This window comes from Entelurus aequoreus, linkage group LG03, assembly GCF_033978785.1.
Source record: "Entelurus aequoreus isolate RoL-2023_Sb linkage group LG03, RoL_Eaeq_v1.1, whole genome shotgun sequence".
NCBI classification, from domain to species: Eukaryota; Metazoa; Chordata; class Actinopteri; order Syngnathiformes; family Syngnathidae; genus Entelurus; species Entelurus aequoreus.
This window is the reverse complement of record NC_084733.1, coordinates 78,933,000-78,959,429: the sequence shown is the minus strand read 5'-3', so window position 1 is coordinate 78,959,429 and position 26,430 is coordinate 78,933,000. Positions and strand designations below refer to the sequence as shown.

At 35.2% G+C, this 26,430-nt stretch overlaps 1 protein-coding gene and 1 long non-coding RNA gene across 3 annotated transcripts; one reads left to right on the top strand and one right to left on the bottom strand.

The window, feature by feature from the left end:
• Positions 1 to 1,605: 1,605 nt before the first annotated feature.
• On the top strand, positions 1,606 to 26,214 carry lg03h11orf16 (linkage group 03 C11orf16 homolog). Of its 2 annotated transcripts, none has more exons than XM_062042836.1 (8): positions 1,606 to 1,917; positions 2,363 to 2,601; positions 6,789 to 7,055; positions 7,131 to 7,493; positions 10,401 to 10,504; positions 10,651 to 10,795; positions 22,352 to 22,922; positions 23,524 to 26,214. In XM_062042836.1, the coding sequence occupies exons 3-8, from the start codon at positions 6,807 to 6,809 to the stop codon at positions 23,643 to 23,645; spliced, it is 1,554 nt and encodes a 517-aa protein (XP_061898820.1). In that variant the 5' UTR covers positions 1,606 to 1,917; positions 2,363 to 2,601; positions 6,789 to 6,806; the 3' UTR covers positions 23,646 to 26,214. The 2 variants fall into 2 exon arrangements, with proteins under 2 accessions (XP_061898820.1, XP_061898821.1); XM_062042837.1 differs by lacking the exon at positions 23,524 to 26,214 and having other exon boundaries at positions 22,352 to 22,577; positions 22,675 to 22,809.
• On the bottom strand, positions 10,170 to 22,761 carry LOC133646917 (uncharacterized). Its single transcript, XR_009825383.1, has 3 exons — positions 22,572 to 22,761; positions 10,617 to 10,735; positions 10,170 to 10,554 (listed from the first exon to the last, which is right to left on the bottom strand). It is a non-coding gene; the product is annotated as an uncharacterized LOC133646917 (long non-coding RNA).
• Positions 26,215 to 26,430: the final 216 nt, after the last annotated feature.

Below are 26,430 nucleotides of genomic sequence, written 5' to 3'. Positions count from 1 at the left end.
ACTTTCATGGCATCTTTGTGAATCAATTTTGGTACGTTTTGGCTCAGGCCGGGGGTTTGCAAACTTTTTGGACACACCTTCTCATTCACAACACAACTGATGGTCCCAACCCCATTTCTGGTGACTACCTCTTGAAGCTCATCGAGAGAATGTAAAGCAGTAATCAGAGCAAAGGCTAACAAAAAACAGTGAAATAACTGAAAACATGTCTTATATTCTCGTTTCTTCAAAATAGCCACCCTTTGCTCCGATTACTGTTTTGCACACACTTGGCATTCTCTCGATGAGCTTCACGAGGCAAAGTTAAAGTTAAAGTACCACTGATAGTCACACACCCACTAAGTGTGGTGAAATTACTCTCTGCATTTGACCCATCCCCTTGTTCCACCCCCTGGGAGGTGAGGGGAGCAGTGAGCAGCAGCGGTGGCCGCACCCAGGAATCATTTTTGGTGCTTTAGAAACCATTAGTAAATCAGAGGCTACTCAGAAGGTGAGATAACTCCTGGACATGACTGGATTTTAATGGCCAAAAGGTATAGATGTGTGTGTCCAAGTTAAAAGAAACGGCAGGCTGTCTTCTTCTAATGGATTTATCCCAATCTTTGGCAAGCTGGGTAATGTTTGCTGTGGTCTGGAACAACATGGCGTACTAACAACTATCAGAAATGCAGCCAATATTACATACAGATAACGTGTCATGAGACATGCAAAACTAAATTATAAACAAAGAGGATAAAAGTAAAGGAAATTAAACGAGCTCCAATATACCTACAAACGAGGCATGATGATGCAATATGTACATACAGCTAGCCTAAATGGCATGTTAGCATTGATTAGCACTGACCAAATATGCCCGATTAGCACTCCACACAAGTCAATAACATCAACAGAGCTCACCTTTGTGCATTCACGCACAGTATAAAAGGTTTGGTGGACAAAATGAGACAAAGGAGTGGAAGATTTTACATGTAAACAAACCGTCGCGTCACAGTCCACACTATGGTGAGTTCAAGAACCGCCAAAATGAGTTGGACAAAACGATGTTCACCAAATACTCTCATCAGAGAAGCATACACACACACACACACACACACACACACACACACACACACACACACACACACACACACACACACACACACACACACACACACACACACACACACACACACACACACTAAACAGTGGGCTTACTAACAATTGGGAAGGTTTGTGTCATTTTTGTCCTAAAAAAAAAAAAACATACTAAAACTAAACAATTATGGTTTTACATCTTTTTCCATTTTCAATCTTTTTTCAAAAAAAAAATGCTCCAGGGAGCCACTAAAGAGCACACATACAAAAATATTGCTCTAATGAAGCCACAACAATACTAAATGTCTCTCCTGCCCAGAAAGTATATTGTGCGTGTTATGCCCCACAATGTTATTTTCTAAGACACCTAGTGGTGGAAATCAGTTTTGCAGTTTGTGTTCTATTTTGACCCTCCTGTCTTGCCGTAGCCAGCTTAGTGTGTGTGTTTTAGACAGCAGTATGAGAGCAGATGTCAAACAAATAGCACTTACTGCAGCTGTCACGCCAAATGTCTTCCCCCTACAAAAATCTCCCTCCCCCCATTTACTTCCGTGGTCATGTTTCCTCTTACGTCATTGACAGCGATCGATAGCACTTCGGCTTTGACTGCCCGTCGCTGGAAGGATACTTTGTCTTTGACAGCTGCTGGAATCTGAAGAAATCGATTTTTTTTTTTTTTGTACAGGCGCGAAACAGGACAGTCGCGTGCCGGTTAAGGACCCCCGGCAACTTTGTGATTTTATTGGACGCAACCCCGGAAGTAAATGTGGGGGGTTGTAGGGGGAAGAAATTTGGTGTGACACAGCCTTCAAGCTTACTTTTCAACTTTGAAGGTCTAAACCTGTAAGTTTATGTGAATGCAACATTCATATGTATATTGTGACACATTATTTTTTAAGACTGCTTTAGTAAGATATTTGTGCCTTTTGTTGAAAGCTAATTACTGGCAGCATTTTGTTGGTTTGGATGCTAAATAGGTTACATAGCAGACTTCTATATTGGTTTATATAGCTATAAAATGTTTGTGTTTTTGTTCACAGTTTTACAAAAAATACGATTGATCCTTCACTAAAAAGGCCTAAACTACACACCCCAGACGCTTGGGACTCTTTTTCCATCAAGGATTATATCATGTTAGCTATCTGCTAAGCTAACCAGCAAAAAGTTGTTTAAACAAATATAAAGCTTGGCTAAAAGATTTGACTTAATGAGCACGTTCGACAATATTGCCAAAATAACGATAACTGACCGAGCACACATTTGTTGTGTTCTATAATGAATATTTTAGCACAGGTTTGCATCGAGGATGCTGCTTTTTACGAGCTCTTGAACGTGACACTCGAATGTGTCGGCGCGAAAGTGGGTCGGCCCTCGAGGCGGGCAGGGACTGACCTGACGTCACCGTGGCGACGAGAAACCTCCACAGCATTCGGAGTGGCTGCCGAGACGTATCGGGCGTCGTCTCCGCGGAGACCGTCAACAAGAGAGGAGGCTTGTCGTCAGCAGCTGACAGACAGAACTTATTAGGTAGGAAAATATTCACACTTTATGTCACATTACATTATCTCTTAATGGCTGACACATACACATATATACATTTTAAAATGTAACATATACAAACATACCTGTTAGCCCTAAACACTTTATAATGGGACTGTCTGTGAATGCAGCTTGTAGTTACAACCTCGCGCAGTAGATGGCTTTATCAGGTCTTCTTTTTAACACTCATATGCACCTGGCCTGCCAGAGAATAAGAAGACACAGCAGGAGTGATTAGCGTTGCCAACTTATCGACTCTGTTGCAATATTAAGAGAGTGTTCGAAACTTTCGTATAACACTTACTTTGAAAGGGCTGGTTGGGCATTTTTGGGGCCAAACGTGAAACTTTCAGTCATTTCTTGCAAGGTATCAATAAAGAATCTATTGGGGCTGCAGTAAAAAAAAAGTACAAAGTAAAAAAAAAAGATTTTGATTTACACTAAAATGTATGGAAGTTCATTTGTCTTTATTATAAAAGCTTTTTTTTGGACACTAATTTCTTTGTGTTTAAAATGTGGGTTTTTTTTGCATCAAATTATGCTGACAATTACATTGAATGAAAAAATTGTGACCAAAAGGTGTGTTTTCAGTTTGTCAAAATACAGTACAGTGTTTTAAAATGTAGTGTGTGAAAAGAAAAATCAGTGTATAAAAATTCAGTGCGAAAAAAAAATTCAGTGCAAAATAAGTTCAGTGCAGGAGAATTTAAGCAACAAATATTTCTGCACTGAATATTAACAAACTGAATTTTTAAACCCTCACATTTGTATTGAATAAAAAGTGTGAGCAAAATGTATGTGTTTAAAAAATCAGTTTGTTAAGATACCATACAGTGTTTTAAAATGTACTGTAAAAAAAATTCAGCGTAAACAAAAAAAAATCATTGGTGAAAAATTGAAGGTAAAAAAAAAAATTTGGTGCAAAAAAAAAATCTGAAATGTGTTGCTTGTTGGATCTTGAATTTTGAAGCAACAAATATTTCTGCACCAAATTTTTAGTTGTTTAACGTTACTTACTCACATTTTATTGAATAAAAAGTATGAGCAAAATTTTTGTGTTTAAAAAATCAGGGTGAAATAATTTAGCTGAGGAAAAATTCAGTGTCAAAAATCAGTGTAAAAAAAATTCAGTGCAAAGAAACGTTCCGTGTAAAATAATTCAGTGTAAAAAATTTCCAGGCAGAAACATTAAGAAATATTTGTTGCTTGTTAAATCTCAAAGCAACAAATATTTTTGCACTAAATTTTTCTGCACATAATTTTTTCCACTTGACTTTTTTCCACACTGAACTTTAAAACATTGTAATCTAACAAACTGAGCTTTTAAACACTCAAATTTTTATTGAATAAAAAGCGTGAGCAAAATTTGTGTGTTTAAAAATGTAGGGTAAAATAATTTGGTGCAGAAAAATTCAGTGTAAAATAATTTGGGTGCAGAAAAATTCAGTGTAAGAAATTCAGTGCCAAAACGAATTCAGTGTAAAAAAATTCAGTACAGAGAAACGTTCAGTCTAATAATTCAGTGCAGAAAAAAATTCAGGGCAAAGAAAAGTTCAGTGTAAAATAATTCAGTGCAAAAAAAACAACAAATCAAGGCAAACACATTAAGAAACATTCTTTGCTTGTTGAATATAGAAGCAACAAATATTTTTGCACTAAATTTTTCTGCACATACACAAATTTTTTTCAACACTGAATTTTAAAAACACTAGTGTGACAAACAACTTTTAAACACTCACATTTTTATTGAATAAAAAGCGTGAGCAAAATTTGTGTGTTTAAAAATTCAAGGTCAAATAATTTGGTACAGAAAAATTCAGTGTAAAAAATCAGTGCAAAAAAAAATTCAGTGTAAAAAAAAATTCAGTACAAAGAAACATTCAGTGTAAAATAATTCAGTGCAAAAAAATTCAAGGCAGAAACATGAAGAAACATTTGTTGCTTGTTGAATCTCGAAGCAACAAATATTTTTGCACTAAATTTTTCTGCACATAATTTTTTTTCACACTGAATTTTTAAACACTGTAATTTAACAAAATTAACTTTTAAACACATTTTTATTGAATAAAAAGCATGAGCAAAATTTGTGTGTTTAAAAATTTAGGGTAAAATAATTTGGTGCAGAAAAATTCAGTGTAAAAAAATCAGTGCAAAAAGAAATTCAGTGTAAAAAAAATTTTTGTGCAAAATAAATTCAGTGTAAAAGAAAATTCAGTATGCTTGAGAATTTAGGGTAAAATAATTTGTTGCAGCAAAACTCACTGTAAAAAATCAGTAAAAAAAATTCAGTACAAAGAAAGGTTCAGTGTAAAATAATTCAGTGCAAAAAAAAATTCAAGGCAGAAACATTAAGAAATATTTTTTCCTTGATGAATCTAGAAGCAACAAATATTTTTGCACTAAATTTTTCTGCACATAATTTTTTTTCACACTGAATTTTAAAACATAGTAATTTAACAAACTGAACTTTTAAACACTTACATTTTTATTGAATACAAAGCGTGAGCAAAATTTGTGTGTTTAAAAATGTAGGATTAAATAATTTGGTGCGGAATAATTCAGTGTAAAAAATCAGTGCAAAAATATATTCAGCGTAAAATTCAGTGCAAAAAAAGTTCAATGTAAAATAATTCAGTGCAAAAATTAATTTGGTGTAAAAAAATAAATAAATCAGTGCAAAAATAAATTCAGTGTAAAAAAATCAGTGCAAAAAGAAATTCAGTGTAAAAAAACGTTTGTGCAAAAGAAATTCAGTGTAAAAGAAAATTCAGTATGCTTGAGAATTTAGGGTAAAATAATTTGTTGCAGCAAAACTCACTGTAAAAAATCAGTAAAAAAAATTCAGTACAAAGAAAGGTTCAGTGTAAAATAATTCAGTGCAAAAAAAAATTCAAGGCAGAAACATTAAGAAATATTTTTTCCTTGATGAATCTAGAAGCAACAAATATTTTTGCACTAAATTTTTCTGCACATAATTTTTTTTCACACTGAATTTTAAAACATAGTAATTTAACAAACTGAACTTTTAAACACTTACATTTTTATTGAATACAAAGCGTGAGCAAAATTTGTGTGTTTAAAAATGTAGGATTAAATAATTTGGTGCGGAATAATTCAGTGTAAAAAATCAGTGCAAAAATATATTCAGCGTAAAATTCAGTGCAAAAAAAGTTCAATGTAAAATAATTCAGTGCAAAAATTAATTTGGTGTAAAAAAATAAATAAATCAGTGCAAAAATAAATTCAGTGTAAAAAAATCAGTGCAAAAAGAAATTCAGTGTAAAAAAACGTTTGTGCAAAAGAAATTCAGTGTAAAAGAAAATTCAGTATGCTTGAGAATTTAGGGTAAAATAATTTGGTGCAGCAAAATTCACTGTAAAAAATCAGTAAAAAAAATTCAGTACAAAGAAAGGTTCAGTGTAAAATAATTCAGTGCAAAAAATAATTCAAGGCAGGAACATTAAGAAATATTTTTTCCTTGATGAATCTAGAAGCAACAAATATTTTTGCACTAAATTTTTCTGCACATAATTTTTTACACTTTATTTTTTTTCACACTGAATTTTAAAACATAGTAATTTAACAAACTGAACTTTTAAACACTTACATTTTTATTGAATAAAAAGCGTGAGCAAAATTTGTGTGTTTAAAAATGTAGGATTAAATAATTTGGTGCAGAAAAATTCAGTGTAAAAAATCAGTGCAAAAATATATTCAGCGTACAATAATTCAGTGCAAAAAAAGTTCAATGTTAAATAATTCAGTGCAAAAATAAATTCAGTGTAAAAAAAAAAAATCAGTGCAAAAATAAATTCAGTGTAAAAAAATCAGTGCAAAAATAAATTCAGTGTAAAAAAATCAGTGCGAAGAAAACTTCAGTGTAAAATAATTCAGTCAGAAAAAAAATGGTGTAAAAAAATTCAAGGCAGAAACATTAAGAAATATTTGTTGCTTGTTGAATCTTGAAGCAAAAAATATTCCTGCACTGAATTTTAAAACGCTGTATTTTGACAAATTAAATTTTGTCAGCATAATTTGAAGTACTTTTTTTTTTTTTACAAAATTCCGACAAAAAAATTCAGTAAAAAAGAAAAAGCCCTGTTAATAAAATAAATAAATAAATGAACCTCCATAAAAATGCGATCCAGTTCGTAAATGACAAGGATTTATTTTAGGCATTGCATGTGGTTGGCATGACGACCCCAGCCAGCCAGGACGAGTGGGCTCCAACGCAGTCCGGAATGGCGTCCGGGCCGTCGACACTCGCTTCACTGGTTCCACTGGTCCTGGGTCAGCCGGGCTCCAACACCACCTTTGTGTTGGACCGATCGGCGGACATGAGCGCTGCTCTGGAGTCTGTCAAGGAGCTTCTGGTCCAGACTCTGGTGAGCAAGGCGTCCCACAGAGACTCGCTCTTCAACATCGTGTCCTTCTCAGGCCAGGTGAGGATGAAGGTGATGATCCGGAGTGTTCCGCGGGGGGCGGGGTCTGACAGTGTTCCCCCCCCCTTGTGACAGGTAAGCTGCTGGTCCCCCCGCATGCGCCCCTGCACCGCCCACAGCGTGTACACGGCCCTGTGCTGGATTCGCTCCATCACTTGCGGCCCGGGGAAGGACTTCCTGTCCGCCGTGACTCTGGCCCTGGCGGACCCGTCGTGCCAGGCGGTCCAGCTGCTGAGCGCCGCCATGCCGGAGCAGGCGGCGGCCGTTCTGAGGGTACTGCCCCACCTAGCGTGCGGGAGGCCCGTCAACGTCTTCTACCTGCTGGATGCGGGACGGCAACCGGACGCCGGCACTAGAGACTACCTGCACGCGCTGACCGGCGCCACAAGGGGGCGCTGCTATGTGATTCCTGTGGACCACAGTGGTGGGCTGGACCAGGTACGCTTTTAAGATTAAGATTAAGATTAAAGTACCAATGATTGTCACACACACACTAGATGTGGCGAAATTTGTCCTCTGCATTTGTCCCACCATTTTCATCACTTTAACTTCCGGTCTGTTGCTGAGGACCAGAATTAAACACAAAAACTAAAATAAAAACGATTATTATTCATAATAAATGTTTGTTTACGAGTTTCACCAGGAAGGCCCAAGTGTTCACAAACGAAAGAAAATGTTTTTTTTATATTAGTGTATTTATTGCTTTTTTTTTTGTATTCCGGTATATTTACTTTCATTGCTTGTTGTTTATTTGAGTTTGTAGAAAAGTGTTTGTAAATAAATGTAATTATTATTAGAATAGACTTAAATGCGGCTTCACACAGGTTCAAGAAAATAATAATTACGTGAGTAATTAAATAGTGACATTGAATACCTGAAATAAATAAATGTTGAAATGATAAAACATGAAATAATGTAATAATTAAATAGTGAAATAATTAAAACATTAAATAATTAAATTATGTAATATTTAAATAGTGAAATTAAAACATAAATAATTAAAGTATGTAATAATTAAATAAGTAATTAAATAGTGAAATAATTACAACATTAAATATTTAAAACATGAAATCATTAGATTATGTAATAATTAAATAATGAAAAAATTAAAACATTAAATCATGACATTACGTAATAATTAAATAGTGAAATAATTAAAACATGAAATAATTTATGTAATATTAAATAAGTAAATAGTGAAATAATTATAACATGAAATAATTAAATTATGTACTAATTTAATAGTGAACTAATTAAAACATGAAATCATTATCTGTTGTAATAAATAAGTAATTAAATGTTTAAAATATGAAATAATTAAATACAATCATTAATCAAGTATTTAAATAGTGAAAAAACTAAAATGTGAAATAATAAAATTGCAAAATAATTAAGACATACAATTAAATTATGCAATAATCAAATAGTGAAATTATGGTGAAATATTTAAAACATGAAAATAATCAATCAAGTCATTAAATAGTAAAATAACTAAAACGTGAAATACTAAAATTGTGAAATAAAACATAAAATAATTAAATTATGTAATAATTAAATAGTGTAATAATTAGATGTAATAATTAAATAGTGAAATAATTAAAACATGAAATAATTTAATTATGTAATATTTAAATAAATCGTGAAATAATTAAAATGAAATAATATGTTGTAATAAATAAGTAATTAAATGTTGAAATATTTAAAATATGAAATAATTAAATTCAATAATTAATCAAGTCATTAAATAGTGAAACAACTAAAACGTGAAATAACATTGCGAAATAATTAAAACATAAAATAATTAAATTATGTAATCATTAATTACATGAATTAAATAGTAAAACAATTAAAACATGAACAATGTATTCTCCTTGGCACTTTTGCTAGCCAAAAGCTGCGTTTGTTAACCGATTAGACACTTCCTGTCCCCCACTTTTAAAACGTACCGGGAGGGAAAATCGCTACATATTCTGAATACGTGTAACAATACGTGTAAAACCGCTAGGTTAAAAACTACCCAATTTGGGTAGTTTTCTACCCAGGTGCTGGGTAACTACTGGACCAAACTGCTGGGTTAATTTAACCCAGCAAGATGGGTTATATAACACTTTTATGAGAATTTTAATGGGATGCCTCAAAAAATAATAATGACAAAATCAATGTTATGAATTATTGATCTATTTATATTTCACAAATATTCCACTTTGAATTGGTTTTGAAGGAAAATGTTGCATATTTTGGGTGTTTTTGCAGTTAAAAAAAAGGGTTTTCTTTGACATAAAGGCTATAAAACAAAATAAATACAACTTTACACTGACCGATACTGTAGATCTGAAGTTGATCTAGAGATTTAAGCGTTGAAAATGAATAATATATGACTTACTAAAAAAAAAAAAAAATGACAGACCCTTTTGGGTCTCTGGGACTAAATTTGACCAAAAAACATAAAAAAATAATAAAAACTTATAAGATCTGAAGTAGACTTAAACATGGAAAGTTAAAAATAAAATACAAATTATGTGTGACTTATTTTTAACACTTTAATGAGTGGATCCATAAGAATTTTAATGGGATTTTTTTTTTGTTTTAACGGTCATGTCTCAAAAAATAATAATGAATCAAAATCAATGTTATCAATTATTGATCTATTTATACTTCACAAATATTCCACTTTGAAATGGTTTTGATGGAAAACGCTGCATATTTTGTGTTTTTCCAGTAAAAAAAACTGTTTTTTCTTTGACATAAAGGCTATAAAACATAAAATAAATACAACTTGATGCCAAAAGATAGATCTGAAGTTGATCGAGAGATTTAAGCGTAAAATAAAATATAAAATAATGATTTATATTTTTTAAAATTTGACAGACCCTTTTGGGTCCCGGGAACTAACTTGACCAAAAACCCAAGTTTTCTGTGGCATAAAGCAAACACAAAAAAACATTTTAAAATAATAAAAACTTATAATCTGAAGTAGACTTAAATGTTGACAGTTAAAAAATAAATAAACTGATGTGTGAATTAACACATTTATGAGTAGATCCCTTTTGGATCCTTAAGAATTTTAATGGGATTTTTTTTTGTCAGTCTCAAAAACTAATAATGAATCAAAATCAATGTTGTGAATTATTGGTCTATTTATACTTCACAAATATACCACTTTGAAATTGTTTTGATGGAAAATGTTGCATATTTTGTGTTTTTGCAGTAAAAAAAAAAAAAAGCTTTTCTTGTTATAAAACGTAAAATAAATACAACTTTATATCTGAAGTTGATCTAGAGATGTAAGCGTTGAAAAAAAAAAAAAAAAGTGTCCAGACTAAAATATGTTTGTGTCGAGTTCAGCCAGTCCCACTGCAAAGTGCGGACAATACCTGTCCCGTCTGGTCTTGCTGTCCTATCTCTGACCGTCTCCCAGCATGGAGCAACACGACCTCGCCTCCGTTCAGGTTGGTCTCCATGGCAACCGCCTCCTGCTCCCAAACATCATCAACCTGCACTGTCGGCAGACGTACACTCAAAAAACAAATAGTCACTTGCAGAATGAGAAGCACAACACACCTCAGCGCCTTGTTGACTTCCTGTTGTCCTGCAGGCGTCACCTTCTCCATCCGTCCACTTCCTGCGTGCTTCCGGCTGCGACCTTGTCCACGTCAGAGTTCTTCCCAGGGTGTCGGGTGCTGGCCAGGAAGGACGTGGATGCTTTTTATTACCTTGCTACTGTCATTCAGCGAGTGCAGGTGAACGTGCGTGACAAGAAAGAACTTTCTCTCATCTCGTGTCAACTGGCACCACCCAGTGGCAGGAAATATATTTCATCCTTTGCAGTTTTATTGTGGTGACTGTACAGAATATACAGTGGGGGGGCGTGAGAGGCAAGGGACTTGCAGTATTAAGAGTCTATTCACGTTCTTGAAGGAAGCACACACCTCCAGCTAGGTGGCAGCACTGCTCCAATTAATCACAGGCTCAAACAAGTACACGTAAGGTGTCAGGGGGGGGCGTGAGAAAACAATATACAAGTATACTATAAGGTGTTAGGGGGGCGTGAGACAACAATACACAGGTATACATTAGTATACTATAAGGTGTTAGGGGGCGTGAGACAATACACAGGTATACATTAGTATACTATAAGGTGTCAGGGGGGCGTGAGAAAACAATATACAAGTATACTATAAGGTGTTAGGGGGGCGTGAGACAACAATACACAGGTATACATTAGTATACTATAAGGTGTTAGGGGGCGTGAGACAATACACAGGTATACATTAGTATACTATAAGGTGTTAGGGGGGCGTGAGAAAATATACACAGGTATACATTAGTATACTATAAGGTGTTAGGGGGGCGTGAGAAAACAATATACACAGGTATACATTAGTATACTATAAGGTGTTAGGGGGGCGTGAGAAAACAATATACACAGGTATACATTAGTATACTATAAGGTGTTAGGGGGGCGTGAGACAACAATACACAGGTATACATTAGTATACTATAAGGTGTTAGGGGGGCGTGAGAAAACAATATACACAGGTATACATTAGTATACTATAAGGTGTTAGGGGGGCGTGAGAAAACAATATACACAGGTATACATTAGTATACTATAAGGTGTTAGGGGGGCGTGAGAAAACAATATACACAGGTATACATTAGTATACTATAAGGTGTCAGGGGGCGTGAGACAATACACAGGTATACACTAGTATACTAGTATAAGGTGTTAGGGGGCGTGAGACAATACACAGGTATACATTAGTATACTAAAAGGTACTAGGGAGGCGTGAGACAACAATACACAGGTATACATTAGTATACTAAAAGGTATTAGGGGGTCGTGAGACAACAACACACAGGTATACATTAGTAAACTATAAGGTGTTAGGGGGCGTGAGACAACAATACACAGGTATACATTAGTATACTAAAAGGTATTAGGGGGCGTGAGACAACAATACACAGGTATACATTAGTATACTATAAGGTGTTAGGGGGCGTGAGACAATACACAGGTATACATTAGTATACTATAAGGTGTCAGGGGGGGCGTGAGAAAACAATATACAAGTATACTATAAGGTGTTAGGGGGGCGTGAGACAACAATACACAGGTATACATTAGTATACTATAAGGTGTTAGGGGGCGTGAGACAATACACAGGTATACATTAGTATACTATAAGGTGTTAGGGGGGCGTGAGAAAACAATATACACAGGTATACATTAGTATACTATAAGGTGTTAGGGGGGCGTGAGAAAACAATATACACAGGTATACATTAGTATACTATAAGGTGTTAGGGGGGCGTGAGAAAACAATATACACAGGTATACATTAGTATACTATAAGGTGTTAGGGGGGCGTGAGACAACAATACACAGGTATACATTAGTATACTATAAGGTGTTAGGGGGGCGTGAGAAAACAATATACACAGGTATACATTAGTATACTATAAGGTGTTAGGGGGGCGTGAGAAAACAATATACACAGGTATACATTAGTATACTATAAGGTGTTAGGGGGGCGTGAGAAAACAATATACACAGGTATACATTAGTATACTATAAGGTGTCAGGGGGCGTGAGACAATACACAGGTATACACTAGTATACTAGTATAAGGTGTTAGGGGGCGTGAGACAATACACAGGTATACATTAGTATACTAAAAGGTACTAGGGAGGCGTGAGACAACAATACACAGGTATACATTAGTATACTAAAAGGTATTAGGGGGTCGTGAGACAACAACACACAGGTATACATTAGTAAACTATAAGGTGTTAGGGGGCGTGAGACAACAATACACAGGTATACATTAGTATACTAAAAGGTATTAGGGGGCGTGAGACAACAATACACAGGTATACATTAGTATACTATAAGGTGTTAGGGCAGACCTGGGCATTGTACGGCCCGCGGGCCGCATCCGGCCCTTTGCGCATCCCTGTCCGGCCCGCGTGAGGCCAATCATAAATTACAAAATAAATTTAAAAAAGTATCTATGTCGAGTGTGCAATACAACAGTGCTGCTTTTGTTTTGAAAAGCGTTATTTGTATTACTTCCGTGTGGACGTATGCGCGTGTGCGATTGTGAGTGAATTGAACGGCGCAATTACAAATTACAAAATCAAGTTTAAAAAACATCTATGTCGTGCGCGCAATACAACTGTGCTGCTTTTATTTTGAAATGTGTTATTTATGCCGTATGTCCGGGGGGAACCTGTGAGTGAAGGTGCATAGAGACAAGTGATGAGACGCTAAAAAAAGAAAAGTTGATGAGGAATGGCGTGTTTCCAACAAGAGATGGACTGCCAAGTATTTCTTTACATAAATTAATGGTAAAGCCGTGTGCTTAATGTGTGGTACACAGGTTGCTGTGTTTAAATATCCTTTTAATCGCCACTACACGAAGAAACACGAGGGAAAATACCGGGATGTGTCTGATGAAGCGCGCGCAAGGGAGGTTGATGCGTTGATGGTAAAACTGCAAAGCCAACAAGGACTTTGTGCCATATTTCACACCCCCAGAGATGCAGCCGTCAGGACAAGTTTCGTCATTTCTCACAAAAGCGCCAGAAAAAGTAAGGCGTTTTCTGACGGAGAGTTTATTAAGGAGTGCTTATTGGACTTTGTTGCGCTGATAATGCCCGGAGACTTGGACTGTTTTTCGCTAACTTTGAATGAGAGCTCTGATGCAGTCAATTAAAGAGACAACCACAGGTAATGACTTGCTCACAGAGGTAAATGCGTGTTGGGACAAGCTGGCAGGTGTGACAATCCAATCCACTTTATTTATATAGCACATTTAAACAACAAAATGTTTCCAAAGTGCTGCACAACAATATTACAAACAATATTCAAATATTATCCTTAGCTCCACCAATGACTGAATAAAAAGAAAAAAACAATTACATATAAAACCAATATAAAAAACAATATAGAATAGATATGATTAAAAACTATTTTTAACAACAGATGGTTGTCCAAATCTGATGGGGAAAAATGTTGGATAATGCAGGATAAAGTGACCTTAAAAAGCAATCTGCTTTTGTATAAAGTTAAGTTAGGTTAAATGAAATTATTATTATTATTATTATTATTAATTATTATCATCATTATTATTTATCTTATGGTATATCAAAAATAATATTGAGCAAAATGTAATTGAAATATTGTCGTGTGGCCCTCCAGCAGTGCTCGGGTTGCTTATGCGGCCCCCGGTGAAAATTAATTGCCCACCCCTGTGTTAGGGGGTGTGAGACAACAATACACAGGTATACATTAGTATACTAAAAGGTATTAGGGGGGCGTGAGACAACAATACACAGGTATACATTAGTATACTAAAAGGTATTAGGGGGGCGTGAGACAACAATACACAGGTATACATTAGTATACTAAAAGGTATTAGGGGGGCGTGAGACAACAATACACAGGTATACATTAGTATACTATAAGGTGTTAGGGGGCGTGAGACAATACACAGGTATACATTAGTATACTATAAGGTATTAGGGGGGCGTGAGACAACAATACACAGGTATACATTAGTAAACTATAAGGTGTTAGGGGGCGTGAGACAATACACAGGTATACATTAGTATACTATAAGGTGTTAGGGGGCGTGAGACAACAATACACAGGTATACATTAGTATACTATAAAGTGTTAGGGGGTGTGAGACAACAATACACAGGTATACATTAGTATACTAAAAGGTATTAGGGGGGCGTGAGACAATACACAGGTATACATTAGTATACTATAAGGTGTTAGGGGGTGTGAGACAACAATACACAGGTATACATTAGTATACTATAAGGTGTTAGGGGGCGTGAGACAACAATACACAGGTATACATTAGTATACTATAAGGCAGGGGTCACCAACCTTTTTGAAAGCAAGAGCTACTTCTTGGGTACTGATTAATGCGAAGGGCTACCAGTTTGATACATACTTAAATAAATTGCCAGAAATAGCCAATTTGCTCAATTTACCTTTAACTCTATGTTATTATTAATAATTAATGATATTTACACTTAATTGAACGGTTTAAAAGAGGAGAAAACACGAAAAAAATGACAATTAAATTTTGAAACATAGTTTATCTTCAATTTCGACTCTTTAAAATTCAAAATTCAACCGAAAAAAAGAAGAGAAAAACTAGCTAATTCGAATCTTTTTGAAAAAATTTAAAAAATAATTTATGGAACATCATTAGTAATTTTTCCTGATTAAGATTAATTTTAGAATTTGGGTGACATGTTTTAAATAGGTTAAAATCCAATCTGCACTTTGTTAGAATATATAACAAATTGGACCAAGCTATATTTCTAACAAAGACAAATCATTATTTCTTCTAGATTTTCCAGAACAAACATTTTAAAAGAAATTCAAAAGACTTTGAAATAAGATTTAAATTTGATTCTACAGATTTTCTAGATTTGCCAGAATAATTTTTTTGCATTTTAATCATAATAAGTTTGAAGAAATATTTCACAAATATTCTTCGTCGAAAAAACAGAAGCTAAAATGAAGAATTAAATTTATTTATTATTCTTTACAATTAAAAACATTTTTTTACTTGAACATTGATTTAAATTGTCAGGAAATAAGAGGAAGGAATTTAAAAGGTAAAAAGGTATATGTGTTTAAAAATCCTAAAATCATTTTTAAGGTTGTATTTTTTCTCTAAAATTGTCTTTCTGAAAGTTATAAGAAGCAAAGTAAAAAAAATAATGAATTTATTTAAACAAGTGAAGACCAAGTCTTTAAAATATTTTCTTGGATTTTCAAATTCTATTTGAGTTTTGTCTCTCTTAGAATTAAAAATGTCGGGCAAAGCGAGACCAGCTTGCTAGTAAATAAATACAATTTAAAAAATAGAGGCAGCTCACTGGTAAGTGCTGCTATTTGAGCTATTTTTAGAACAGGCCAGCGGGCTACTCATCTGGTCCTTACGGGCTACCTGGTGCCCGCGGGCACCACGTTGGTGACCCCTGCTATAAGGTGTTAGGGGGTGTGAGACAACAATACACAGGTATACATTAGTATACTAAAAGGTATTAGGGGGGCGTGAGACAACAATACACAGGTATACATTAGTATACTATAAGGTGTTAGGGGCGTGAGACAACAATACACAGGTATACATTAGTATACTATAAGGTGTTAGGGGCGTGAGACAACAATACACAGGTATAGATTAGTATACTAAAAGGTATTAGGGGGCGTGAGACAATACACAGGTATACATTAGTATACTATAAGGTGTTAGGGGGTGTGAGACAACAATACACAGGTATAGATTAGTATACTAAAAGGTATTAGGGGGGCGTGAGACAACAATACACAGGTATACATTAGTATACTATAAGGTGTTAGGGGCGTGAGACAACAATACACAGGTATACATTAGTATACTATAAGGTGTTAGGGGCGTGAGACAATACACAGGTATAGATTAGTATACTAAAAGGTATTAGGGGGGCGTGAGACAATACACAGGTATACATTAGTATACTATAAGGTGTTAGGGGGCGTGAGACAACAATACACAGGTATACATTAGTAAACTATAAGGTGTTAGGGGGCGTGAGACAACAATACACAGGTATACATTAGTATACTATAAGGTGTTAGGGGGTGTGAGACAACAATACACAGGTATACATTAGTAAACTATAAGGTGTTAGGGGGCGTGAGACAACAATACACAGGTATACATTAGTATACTATAAGGTGTTAGGGGGTGTGAGACAACAATACACAGGTATACATTAGTATACTATAAGGTGTTAGGGGGTGTGAGACAACAATACACAGGTATACATTAGTATACTAAAAGGTATTAGGGGGCGTGAGACAACAATACACAGGTATACATTAGTATACTAAAAGGTATTAGGGGGGCGTGAGACAACAATACACAGGTATACATTAGTATACTAAAAGGTATTAGGGGGCGTGAGACAACAATACACAGGTATACATTAGTAAACTATAAGGTGTTAGGGGGTGTGAGACAACAATACACAGGTATACATTAGTATACTATAAGGTGTTAGGGGGCGTGAGACAACAATACACAGGTATACATTAGTAAACTATAAGGTGTTAGGGGGCGTGAGACAACAATACACAGGTATACATTAGTATACTATAAGGTGTTAGGGGGTGTGAGACAACAATACACAGGTATACATTAGTAAACTATAAGGTGTTAGGGGGCGTGAGACAACAATACACAGGTATACATTAGTATACTATAAGGTGTTAGGGGGTGTGAGACAACAATACACAGGTATACATTAGTAAACTATAAGGTGTTAGGGGGCGTGAGACAACAATACACAGGTGTACATTAGTATACTATAAGGTGTTAGGGGGTGTGAGACAACAATACACAGGTATACTATAAGGTGTTAGGGGGTGTGAGACAATACACAGGTATACACTAGTATACTAGTATAAGGTCTTAGGGGGCGTGAGACAATACACAGGTATACATTAGTATACTGAAAGGTATTAGGGAGGCGTGAGACAACAATACACAGGTATACATTAGTATTCTATAAGGTGTTAGGGGGTGTGAGACAACAATACACAGGTATACATTAGTATACTAAAAGGTATTAGGGGGGCGTGAGACAATAATACACAGGTATACATTAGTATACTATAAGGTATTAGGGAGGCGTGAGACAACAATACACAGGTATACCTTAGTATACTATAAGGTGTTAGGGGGCGTGAGACAATACACAGGTATACATTAGTATACTATAAGGTGTTAGGGGGGCGTGAGAAAACAATATACACAGGTATACATTAGTATACTATAAGGTGTCAGGGGGCGTGAGACAATACACAGGTATACACTAGTATACTAGTATAAGGTGTTAGGGGGCGTGAGACAATACACAGGTATACATTAGTATACTAAAAGGTATTAGGGGGCGTGAGACAATACACAGGTATACATTAGTATACTATAAGGTGTTAGGGGGTGTGAGACAATACACAGGTATACACTAGTATACTAGTATAAGGTGTTAGGGGGCGTGAGACAATACACAGGTATACATTAGTATACTAAAAGGTATTAGGGGGCGTGAGACAATACACAGGTATACATTAGTATACTATAAGGTGTTAGGGGGTGTGAGACAATACACAGGTATACACTAGTATACTAGTATAAGGTGTTAGGGGGCGTGAGACAATACACAGGTATACATTAGTATACTAAAAGGTATTAGGGGGCGTGAGACAATACACAGGTATACATTAGTATACTATAAGGTGTTAGGGGGTGTGAGACAATACACAGGTATACACTAGTATACTAGTATAAGGTGTTAGGGGGCGTGAGACAATACACAGGTATACATTAGTATACTAAAAGGTATTAGGGGGCGTGAGACAATACACAGGTATACATTAGTATACTATAAGGTGTTAGGGGGTGTGAGACAATACACAGGTATACACTAGTATAAGGTGTTAGGGGGCGTGAGACAATACACAGGTATACATTAGTATACTAAAAGGTATTAGGGGGGCGTGAGACAACAATACACAGGTATACATTAGTATACTAAAAGGTATTAGGGGGGCGTGAGACAACAATACACAGGTATACATTAGTATACTAAAAGGTATTAGGGGGGCGTGAGACAACAATACACAGGTATACATTAGTATACTATAAGGTGTTAGGGGGTGTGAGACAACAATACACAGGTATACATTAGTATACTATAAGGTGTTAGGGGGTGTGAGACAACAATACACAGGTATACATTAGTATACTATAAGGTATTAGGGGGTGTGAGACAACAATACACAGGTATACATTAGTATACTATAAGGTGTTAGGGGGTGTGAGACAACAATACACAGTTATACATTAGTATACTATAAGGTGTTAGGGGGCGTGAGACAACAATACACAGGTATACATTAGTATACTATAAGGTGTTAGGGGGCGTGAGACAACAATACACAGGTATACATTAGTATACTATAAGGTGTTAGGGGGCGTGAGACAACAATACACAGGTATACATTAGTATGCTAACTGTGACATGTGTCAAGTCCAAAAATACTGTTACTCTGAAGTGTGTAGCTTAAAAAATGTGTTAAAAATGCTCATTTAGCAAAATATGACTGGAGGTGTGTACCTGTAAAATGAGCTAAAAAATAAATAAAGCTAGCATACTAGCGTTAGCAAGCTAACAGATATCATTTGTCAAGTGACTACATTTTTTACGCCGAGGTCTATACCTGCAAAAATAGCTACAAAAAAACTAGCATGCTAATGTTGGCACGCTAAAATGCTAACTGTAACATGTGTCAAGTCCCAAAATACTGTGCTAAATTATTTTTTTTTTAAATGTTAATTTACCTGTAAAATAAGCTAAAAAAAACCTAGCATGCTAAAATGCTAACTGTAACATGTGTCAAGTCCCAAAATACTGTGTTACGCTGAAGTGTTGCTAAAAAAATTTTGTTTAAAATGCTCATTTAGCAAAATATGACTGAGGCAAGTACCTGTAAAATAAGCTAAAAAAAAAAAAAAGCTAGCATGCTAACGTTAGCACGCTAACAGATATCATTCCTCAAGTGACAAAATATATATATATATATATATATATATATATATATATATATATATATATATATATATATATATATATATATATATATATATACATACATATATATACATATAAAAATAAGACGCTGAGGTATACCGGTATACCTGCAAAATTAGCTACAAAAAAACTAGCATGCCATTGTTGGCACACTGAAAGGCTAACTGTAACATGTGTCAAGTCCCAAAATACTGTGCTAAAATTATTTTTTTAAATGCACATTTACCAAAATATGACTGAGGCGTGTACCTGTAAAATAAGCTAAACCCCCCCCCCCCAAAAAGCACGCTAACAGATATCATTCCTCAAGTGACAAAATTATATATATATATATATATATAAATAAATAAGATGCTGAGATATATACCTGCAAAATTAGCTACAAAAAAACTAGCATGCTAATGTTGGCACACTAAAATGCTAACTAACAGTGTCAAGTCCCAAAATACTGTGCTAAATTTTTTTTTCAAATGCTCATTTACCAAAATATGACTTGTAAAATAAGCTAAAAAAAAAAAAAAAAAGCTAGCATACTAACATTAGCACGCTAACAGATATCATTCCTCAAGTGACAAAATTGTATTTATATTTATATATATATATAAATAAGACGCTAATGTATATACCTGCAAAATTAGCTACAAAAAAAACTAGCATGCTAATGTTGGCACACTAAAATGCTAACTGTAACATGTGTCAAGTCCCAAAATACTGTGCTAAAATGTTTTTTTTTAAATGCTCATTCAACAAAATATGACTGAGGCGTGCACCTGTAAAATAAGCTAAAAAAAAAAAAAAGCTAGCATACTAACGTTAGCACGCTAACAGATATTCCTCAAGTGACAAAATTATATATATATATATATATATATATATATATATATATATATATATATATATATATATATATATATATATATATATATATATATATATATATATATATATATATAAATAAATAAGACTCTGAGATACATACCTGCAAAATTAGCTACAAAAAAACTAGCACGCTATTGTTGGCACACTAAAATGCTAACTGTAACATGTGTCAAGTCCCAAAATACTATGCTAAACATTTTTTTTTTTTTAATGCTAATTTATCAAAATATGACTGAGGCGTGTACCTGTAAAATAAGCTAAAAAAAAAACTAGCATGCTAAAATGCTAACTGTAACATGTGTCAAGTCCCAAAATACTGTGTTACTCTGAAGTGTTGCTAAAAAAATGTTTAAAATGCTCATTTAGCAAAATATGACTGAGGCTTGTACCTGTAAAATAAGCTAAAAAAAAAAAAAAGCTAGCATACCAACGTTAGCACGCTAACAGATATCATTCAAGTGACAAAATATATATATATATAAAAATAAGACGCTGAGGTATACCGTATACCTTCAAAATTAGCTACAAAAAAACTAGCATGCTATTGTTGGCACACTAAAATGCTAACTGTAACATGTGTCAAGTCCCAAAATACTGTGCTAATTTTTTTTTTTTAAATGCTCATTTACCAAAATATGACTGAGGCGTGTACCTGTAAAATAAGCTAAAAAAAAAAAAGCACGCTAACAGATATAATTCCTCAAGTGACAAAATTATATATATATATATACATATATATATGTATAAATAAATAAGATGCTGAGATATATACCTGCAAAATTAGCTACAAAAAAACTAGCATGCTAATGTTGGCACACTAAAATGCTAACTAGCATGTGTCAAGTCCCAAAATACTGTGCTAATTTTTTTTTTCAAATGCTCATTTACCAAAATATGACTGAGGCGTGTACTTGTAAAATAAGCTAAAAAAAAAAAAAAAGGCTAGCATACTAACGTTAGCACGCTAACAGATATTCTTCAAGTGACACAAAAAAAATATATATATATATATATTAACGTTAGCACGCTAACAGATATCATTCCTCAAGTGACAAAATTGTATTTATATTTATATATATATATAAATAAGACGCTAATGTATATACCTACAAAATTAGCTACAAAAAAAACTAGCATGCTAATGTTGGCACACTATAATGCTAACTGTAACATTTGTCAAGTCCCAAAATACTGTGCTAAAATGTTTTTTTTAAATGCTCATTTAACAAAATATGACTGAGGCGTGCACCTGTAAAATAAGCTAAAAAAAAAAAGCTAGCATACTAACGTTAGCACGCTAACAGATATCATTCCTCAAGTGACAAAATTATATATATATATATATATATATATATATATATATATATATATATATATATATATATAAATAAATAAATAAGACAGATACATAACTGCAAAATTAGCTACAAAAAAACTAGCACGCTATTGTTGGCACACTAAAATGCTAACTGTAACATGTGTCAAGTCCCAAAATACTGTGCTAACATTTTTTTTCAAATGCTCATTTAACAAAATATGACTGAGGCGTGGACCTGTAAAATAAGCTAAAAAAAAGAAAGAAGCTGGCATATGCTAACAGCTATCATTTGTCAAGTGACAAAATATTTGACGCTGAGGTATAAACCTGCAAAAATTGCCAAAAAGCTAGCATGCTAGTAGTATCAGAACGCTAACGATTGGTAAAAAATTGCATACAGTAAGTCCACACCTTTCTGTCCAATCAGGGCCTCGCAGGAGTTTGGGCGGTGGAGTTCGACTGTACAGGAAGTGCTGGTTTGGGCGCTGAACAACAGCTGGTGTGCACCGCGGACATGATCAAACACTGTGGGACAAGCCTACCCTCCCTACGCTGTGGGGACGCCGTCCTGTCGCCCTGGGAAGCCCACCTGCGCAGATACGGCCCTGGAAGAGTGACGTCTGTGAGGGAGCGTGGGGGTCACTTACTTCCAGGTGAGGTCCAAAGCCTGGTCCAGGTGCAGATGTGGAACACGTGCGTGTGTTTGCTTCCGCCCGCTCTGGTCCGGCCAATCACGACCTGCCGCTACAGCACGTTGGTCCTGGAGCTCCGCAGCACCGGTTCTGCACACAAGAGCCCGGAAGGAAGGAGAAGGTGTGACAGCACCCGGGGTCATGATGGAGATGTGATGCAGGCGGAGGTAACACTACCGTCCTCAGATGATGATGATGATGATGAAGGCGCCTTTCTTCCCGCTGTAAAACGACGAGCGAGCCGACAGCGTCCTCCTTGGAGGTACTGGAAAAGAACGGGTCCGGAACCGCAACACACACAACCAGGTTAGTAATAGGGCTCCGCCCCTTTTAGGAAGGAGCGGGTCCACCCTTTGTTGTAAGGCCGTCTAAAACGATGAGCGGTTTAACAGACTTTTCCGGACTATAGAGCGCACCGGCATATAAGCCGCACCCACTAAATTTTAGAAGAAGAAATATTTTATCCATGTATAAGCTGCACCTGACTAAGTCGCGGATATATACTTAAAGTACCAATGATTGTCTCAAACACACTAGGGTGTGGTGAAATTATTCTCTGCATTTGACCCATCACCCTCGATCACCCCCTAAAAAAGTTTTGATAATTAATTCATTTTTTAGTTTCTGACACAAGGTGTGTTTAAACTGTTTTTTTTACTGTCCAGAAGGGTTATGTACATTTTCAAAGCCAAACTTTGCATCGTTATTAGTTATTAATATCATCATTTCCACTTTTCCTCTTTATTTTGTGACTTTCTGCTCTATTTATGCCAGTGAAAAAACTAACACTTTGCACACCCCTGGGCTAGGACATATACTAAAAATATTCATATTTTTTCAATGTAAATTTCTGGGCACACATTGTAGTTTTTTAATATTGTATGAATATGTTTGTGTTTCTTGCCAGTGAGGACGTCGTCGCCTGCAAGATCCAACTTTTTTATTTCGCGGACCAGCGCCTCGCCCAATCATAGCTCGCGGTTTCAGTCACTTCCTGGTTCTAAACTCAATCACAGCTCTGTGTTGTAGTCACTTTCTGATTTTAAACCCAATCACAGTTCAGTGTTTTAGTCACTTCCTGGTTCTAAACTCAATCACAGTTCTGTGTTTTGGTCACTTTCTGGTTCTAAACCCAATCACAGTTCTGTGTTTTAGTCACGTTCTGGTTCTAAACCCAATCACAGTTCTGTGTTTTAGTCACGTTCTGGTTCTAAACCCAATCACAGTTCTGTGTTGTAGTCACTTTCTGATTTTAAACCCAATCACAGTTCTGTGTTTTAGTCACTTCCTGGTTCTAAACTCAATCACAGTTCTGTTTTAGTCACTTCCTGGTTCTAAACTCAATCACAGTTCTGTGTTTTAGTCACTTCCTGGTTCTAAACTCAATCACAGTTCTGTGTTTTGGTCACTTTCTGGTTCTAAACCCAATCACAGTTCTGTGTTTTAGTCACGTTCTGGTTCTAAACCCAATCACAGTTCTGTGTTTTAGTCACTTTCCGGTTCTAAACCCAATCACAGTTCTGTGTTTTAGTCACTTTCTGGTTCTAAACCTAATCACAACCCTATTCCAGTCACTTCCTGGTTCTAAACCCAATCACAGCCCAGGGTTTTAGTTACTTCCTGGTTCTAAACCTAATCTCAACCCTGTTTCAGTCACTTCCAGGTTCTAAACCCAATCACAGCCCAGGGTTTTAGTTACTTCCTGGTTCTAAACCTAATCACAACCCTGTTTTAGTCACTTCCTGGGTCTAAACCCAATCACAGTTCTGTTCCAGTCACTTTCTGGTTCTAAACCTAATCACAGCCCTGTTCGTCACTTCCCGGTTCTAAACGCAATCACAGCCCAGTGTTTTAGTCACTTCCTGGTTACTCGGAGGTAATCACAGATGAAGGCTTCCTTCTTTTCTCAGACTTCTACAAAGCCTTTGATGTGATTTGTGTATTTTCTTTGGCTTCTGGTCTCCATTTAAATGTGAATAAGTGTAAACTGACGGCTGTGAACAGATGTGAAATTCTGTCTATATGTAATATTCCAATTAAGGAGAGGATTAAGTACCCGGGAATAATTGTTACTAAAACTCAAGAGTTCTAGATCAGTCCTGAACTTTACTACAATTGTAGATAAAACCAAGAAAAGATTTAACCAATGACTGCAGAGAGATTTATCTTTAAAAAGCAGAACATTACTCTCCAAAGCAGAAGGTATCTCCAGGCTTACACATGCAGCTATTTCTTGAGTTGTTAACCAGAAATATGTAAGAGTATTGACAAAATACTTGTTGACTTTATTTGGCAAATTCATTATATTAAGAAATCTGTTCTAATGAACCATTACAGTAAGGGTGATCTAAATGTTCTCAATTTCACTACACTAAACATCTTCAAGGTTAATTGGATAAGACTATTTGAAAGACCCTACCCCAATTTGGAACTTTATTTCTCATCATGTATTCTCTAATCTCCAAGGCTTCAAATTGTTGTTGTTGCATAATTACAATATTGATAGGATTCCTGTTTATCAAACTTCCACAAACACCCTCCTGGCATTGTCTCTTCTCTATAAGCACATCGTCTCACCTACAAGATACTTCATTTAGAACAACAGAGGCACGTGTCAAAAAGAAATCACTTTTCTTCTACAATCGGTTCAAGAATGGTATTATTTTGGTGAGTCAGCGTTTCAATAATTACCAGGAAGAAATACCTGTGACTCCCAAACAATTTGCCATTGTCTTTGATGCCATTCCAACAGGTGTCATGTTGTACAGGGGTTCTTCTTTTCCTCTTTCTGCTGTAACAATTGTGAACGATCCACTTGACACCCTTCCTTTTGATCAGAAAAATAACAGAATAATCCGCAGCTTATTCCAAAATGATTGCGTTACTGTCTCCTATGTAATTGTGCTCTGGAATAATGTTGTGAAGGACATCTGCCGGGTCAATATATATGGTCTCTTCCTAACATGTACTTACTTACCAACAAAGTCAGAGATCTCTTTCAAAATCATTCATGGTTCCTACCCTGTAAAGACTGCGATGGTTAGATACAAGAAGGACATTGATGTTACCTGTACATTATGTAACACGCAACCAGAGACTGTTCACCACCTGTTCTGGACTTGTGAAAGCACTGGATCACTATGGCAGGTCCTCTTGGACAATATTCATGACAAATGTGTGCTTTGTCTTAAAGATGTGCTATTTGGATTTACACTGCATGAGAACAAATTTGAAAATTAATTTCACCTTTGCAACCTCATTACAGTATTGGCTAAGTTTTATATTCATAAATGTAAGGTTCTGAATACCCAACCTGTTTTTGTGCCTTTAAATTTTTTTTTCGAACTTTACTTTAAAACGCTATCTACCTCGAACAACCAAAAAGCTGTGAAAACTATGATGCTGTGCTCCAAATGTAAACTATTTACAGAACTTGTGTGAGCCTGTAACCACACACATTACTACATATGTATATTTTACATTCTACTATAATTCTTTTATTGAATTAACAACCCCCTGGCGCCGTATTGTACTGTTTTTGTACTTGTTTTAATTGTCCTTGTTCATATGTTTGTTTGTAAATGTTAAACTGTATAAATAAAAAGTATATATATATATATATATATATATATATATATACACACACACACATATATATATATACATATATATATATATATATATAAAAATACCCTGTTCAAGTCACTTCTTGGTTCCAAAACAATCACAACCTTGTCTTTTAGTCACTTCCTCATTCTAAACGCAATCACAGCTCCGTGTTTGAGTCAACTTCTGATTCTAAACTCAATCACAG

What these genes read in the sequence shown, in the direction of transcription:
- lg03h11orf16 (XM_062042836.1), top strand. Translation starts at nt 6,807, where the DNA reads ATGACGACCCCAGCCAGCCAGGACGAGTGGGCTCCAACGCAGTCCGGA. An exon ending in ACGACCTCGCCTCCGTTCAG is followed by an intron (nt 10,505 to 10,650) that starts GTTGGTCTCCAT and finishes GTTGTCCTGCAG; the next exon opens with GCGTCACCTTCTCCATCCGT. An exon ending in ACCGCAACACACACAACCAG is followed by an intron (nt 22,923 to 23,523) that starts GTTAGTAATAGG and finishes GTTTCTTGCCAG; the next exon opens with TGAGGACGTCGTCGCCTGCA.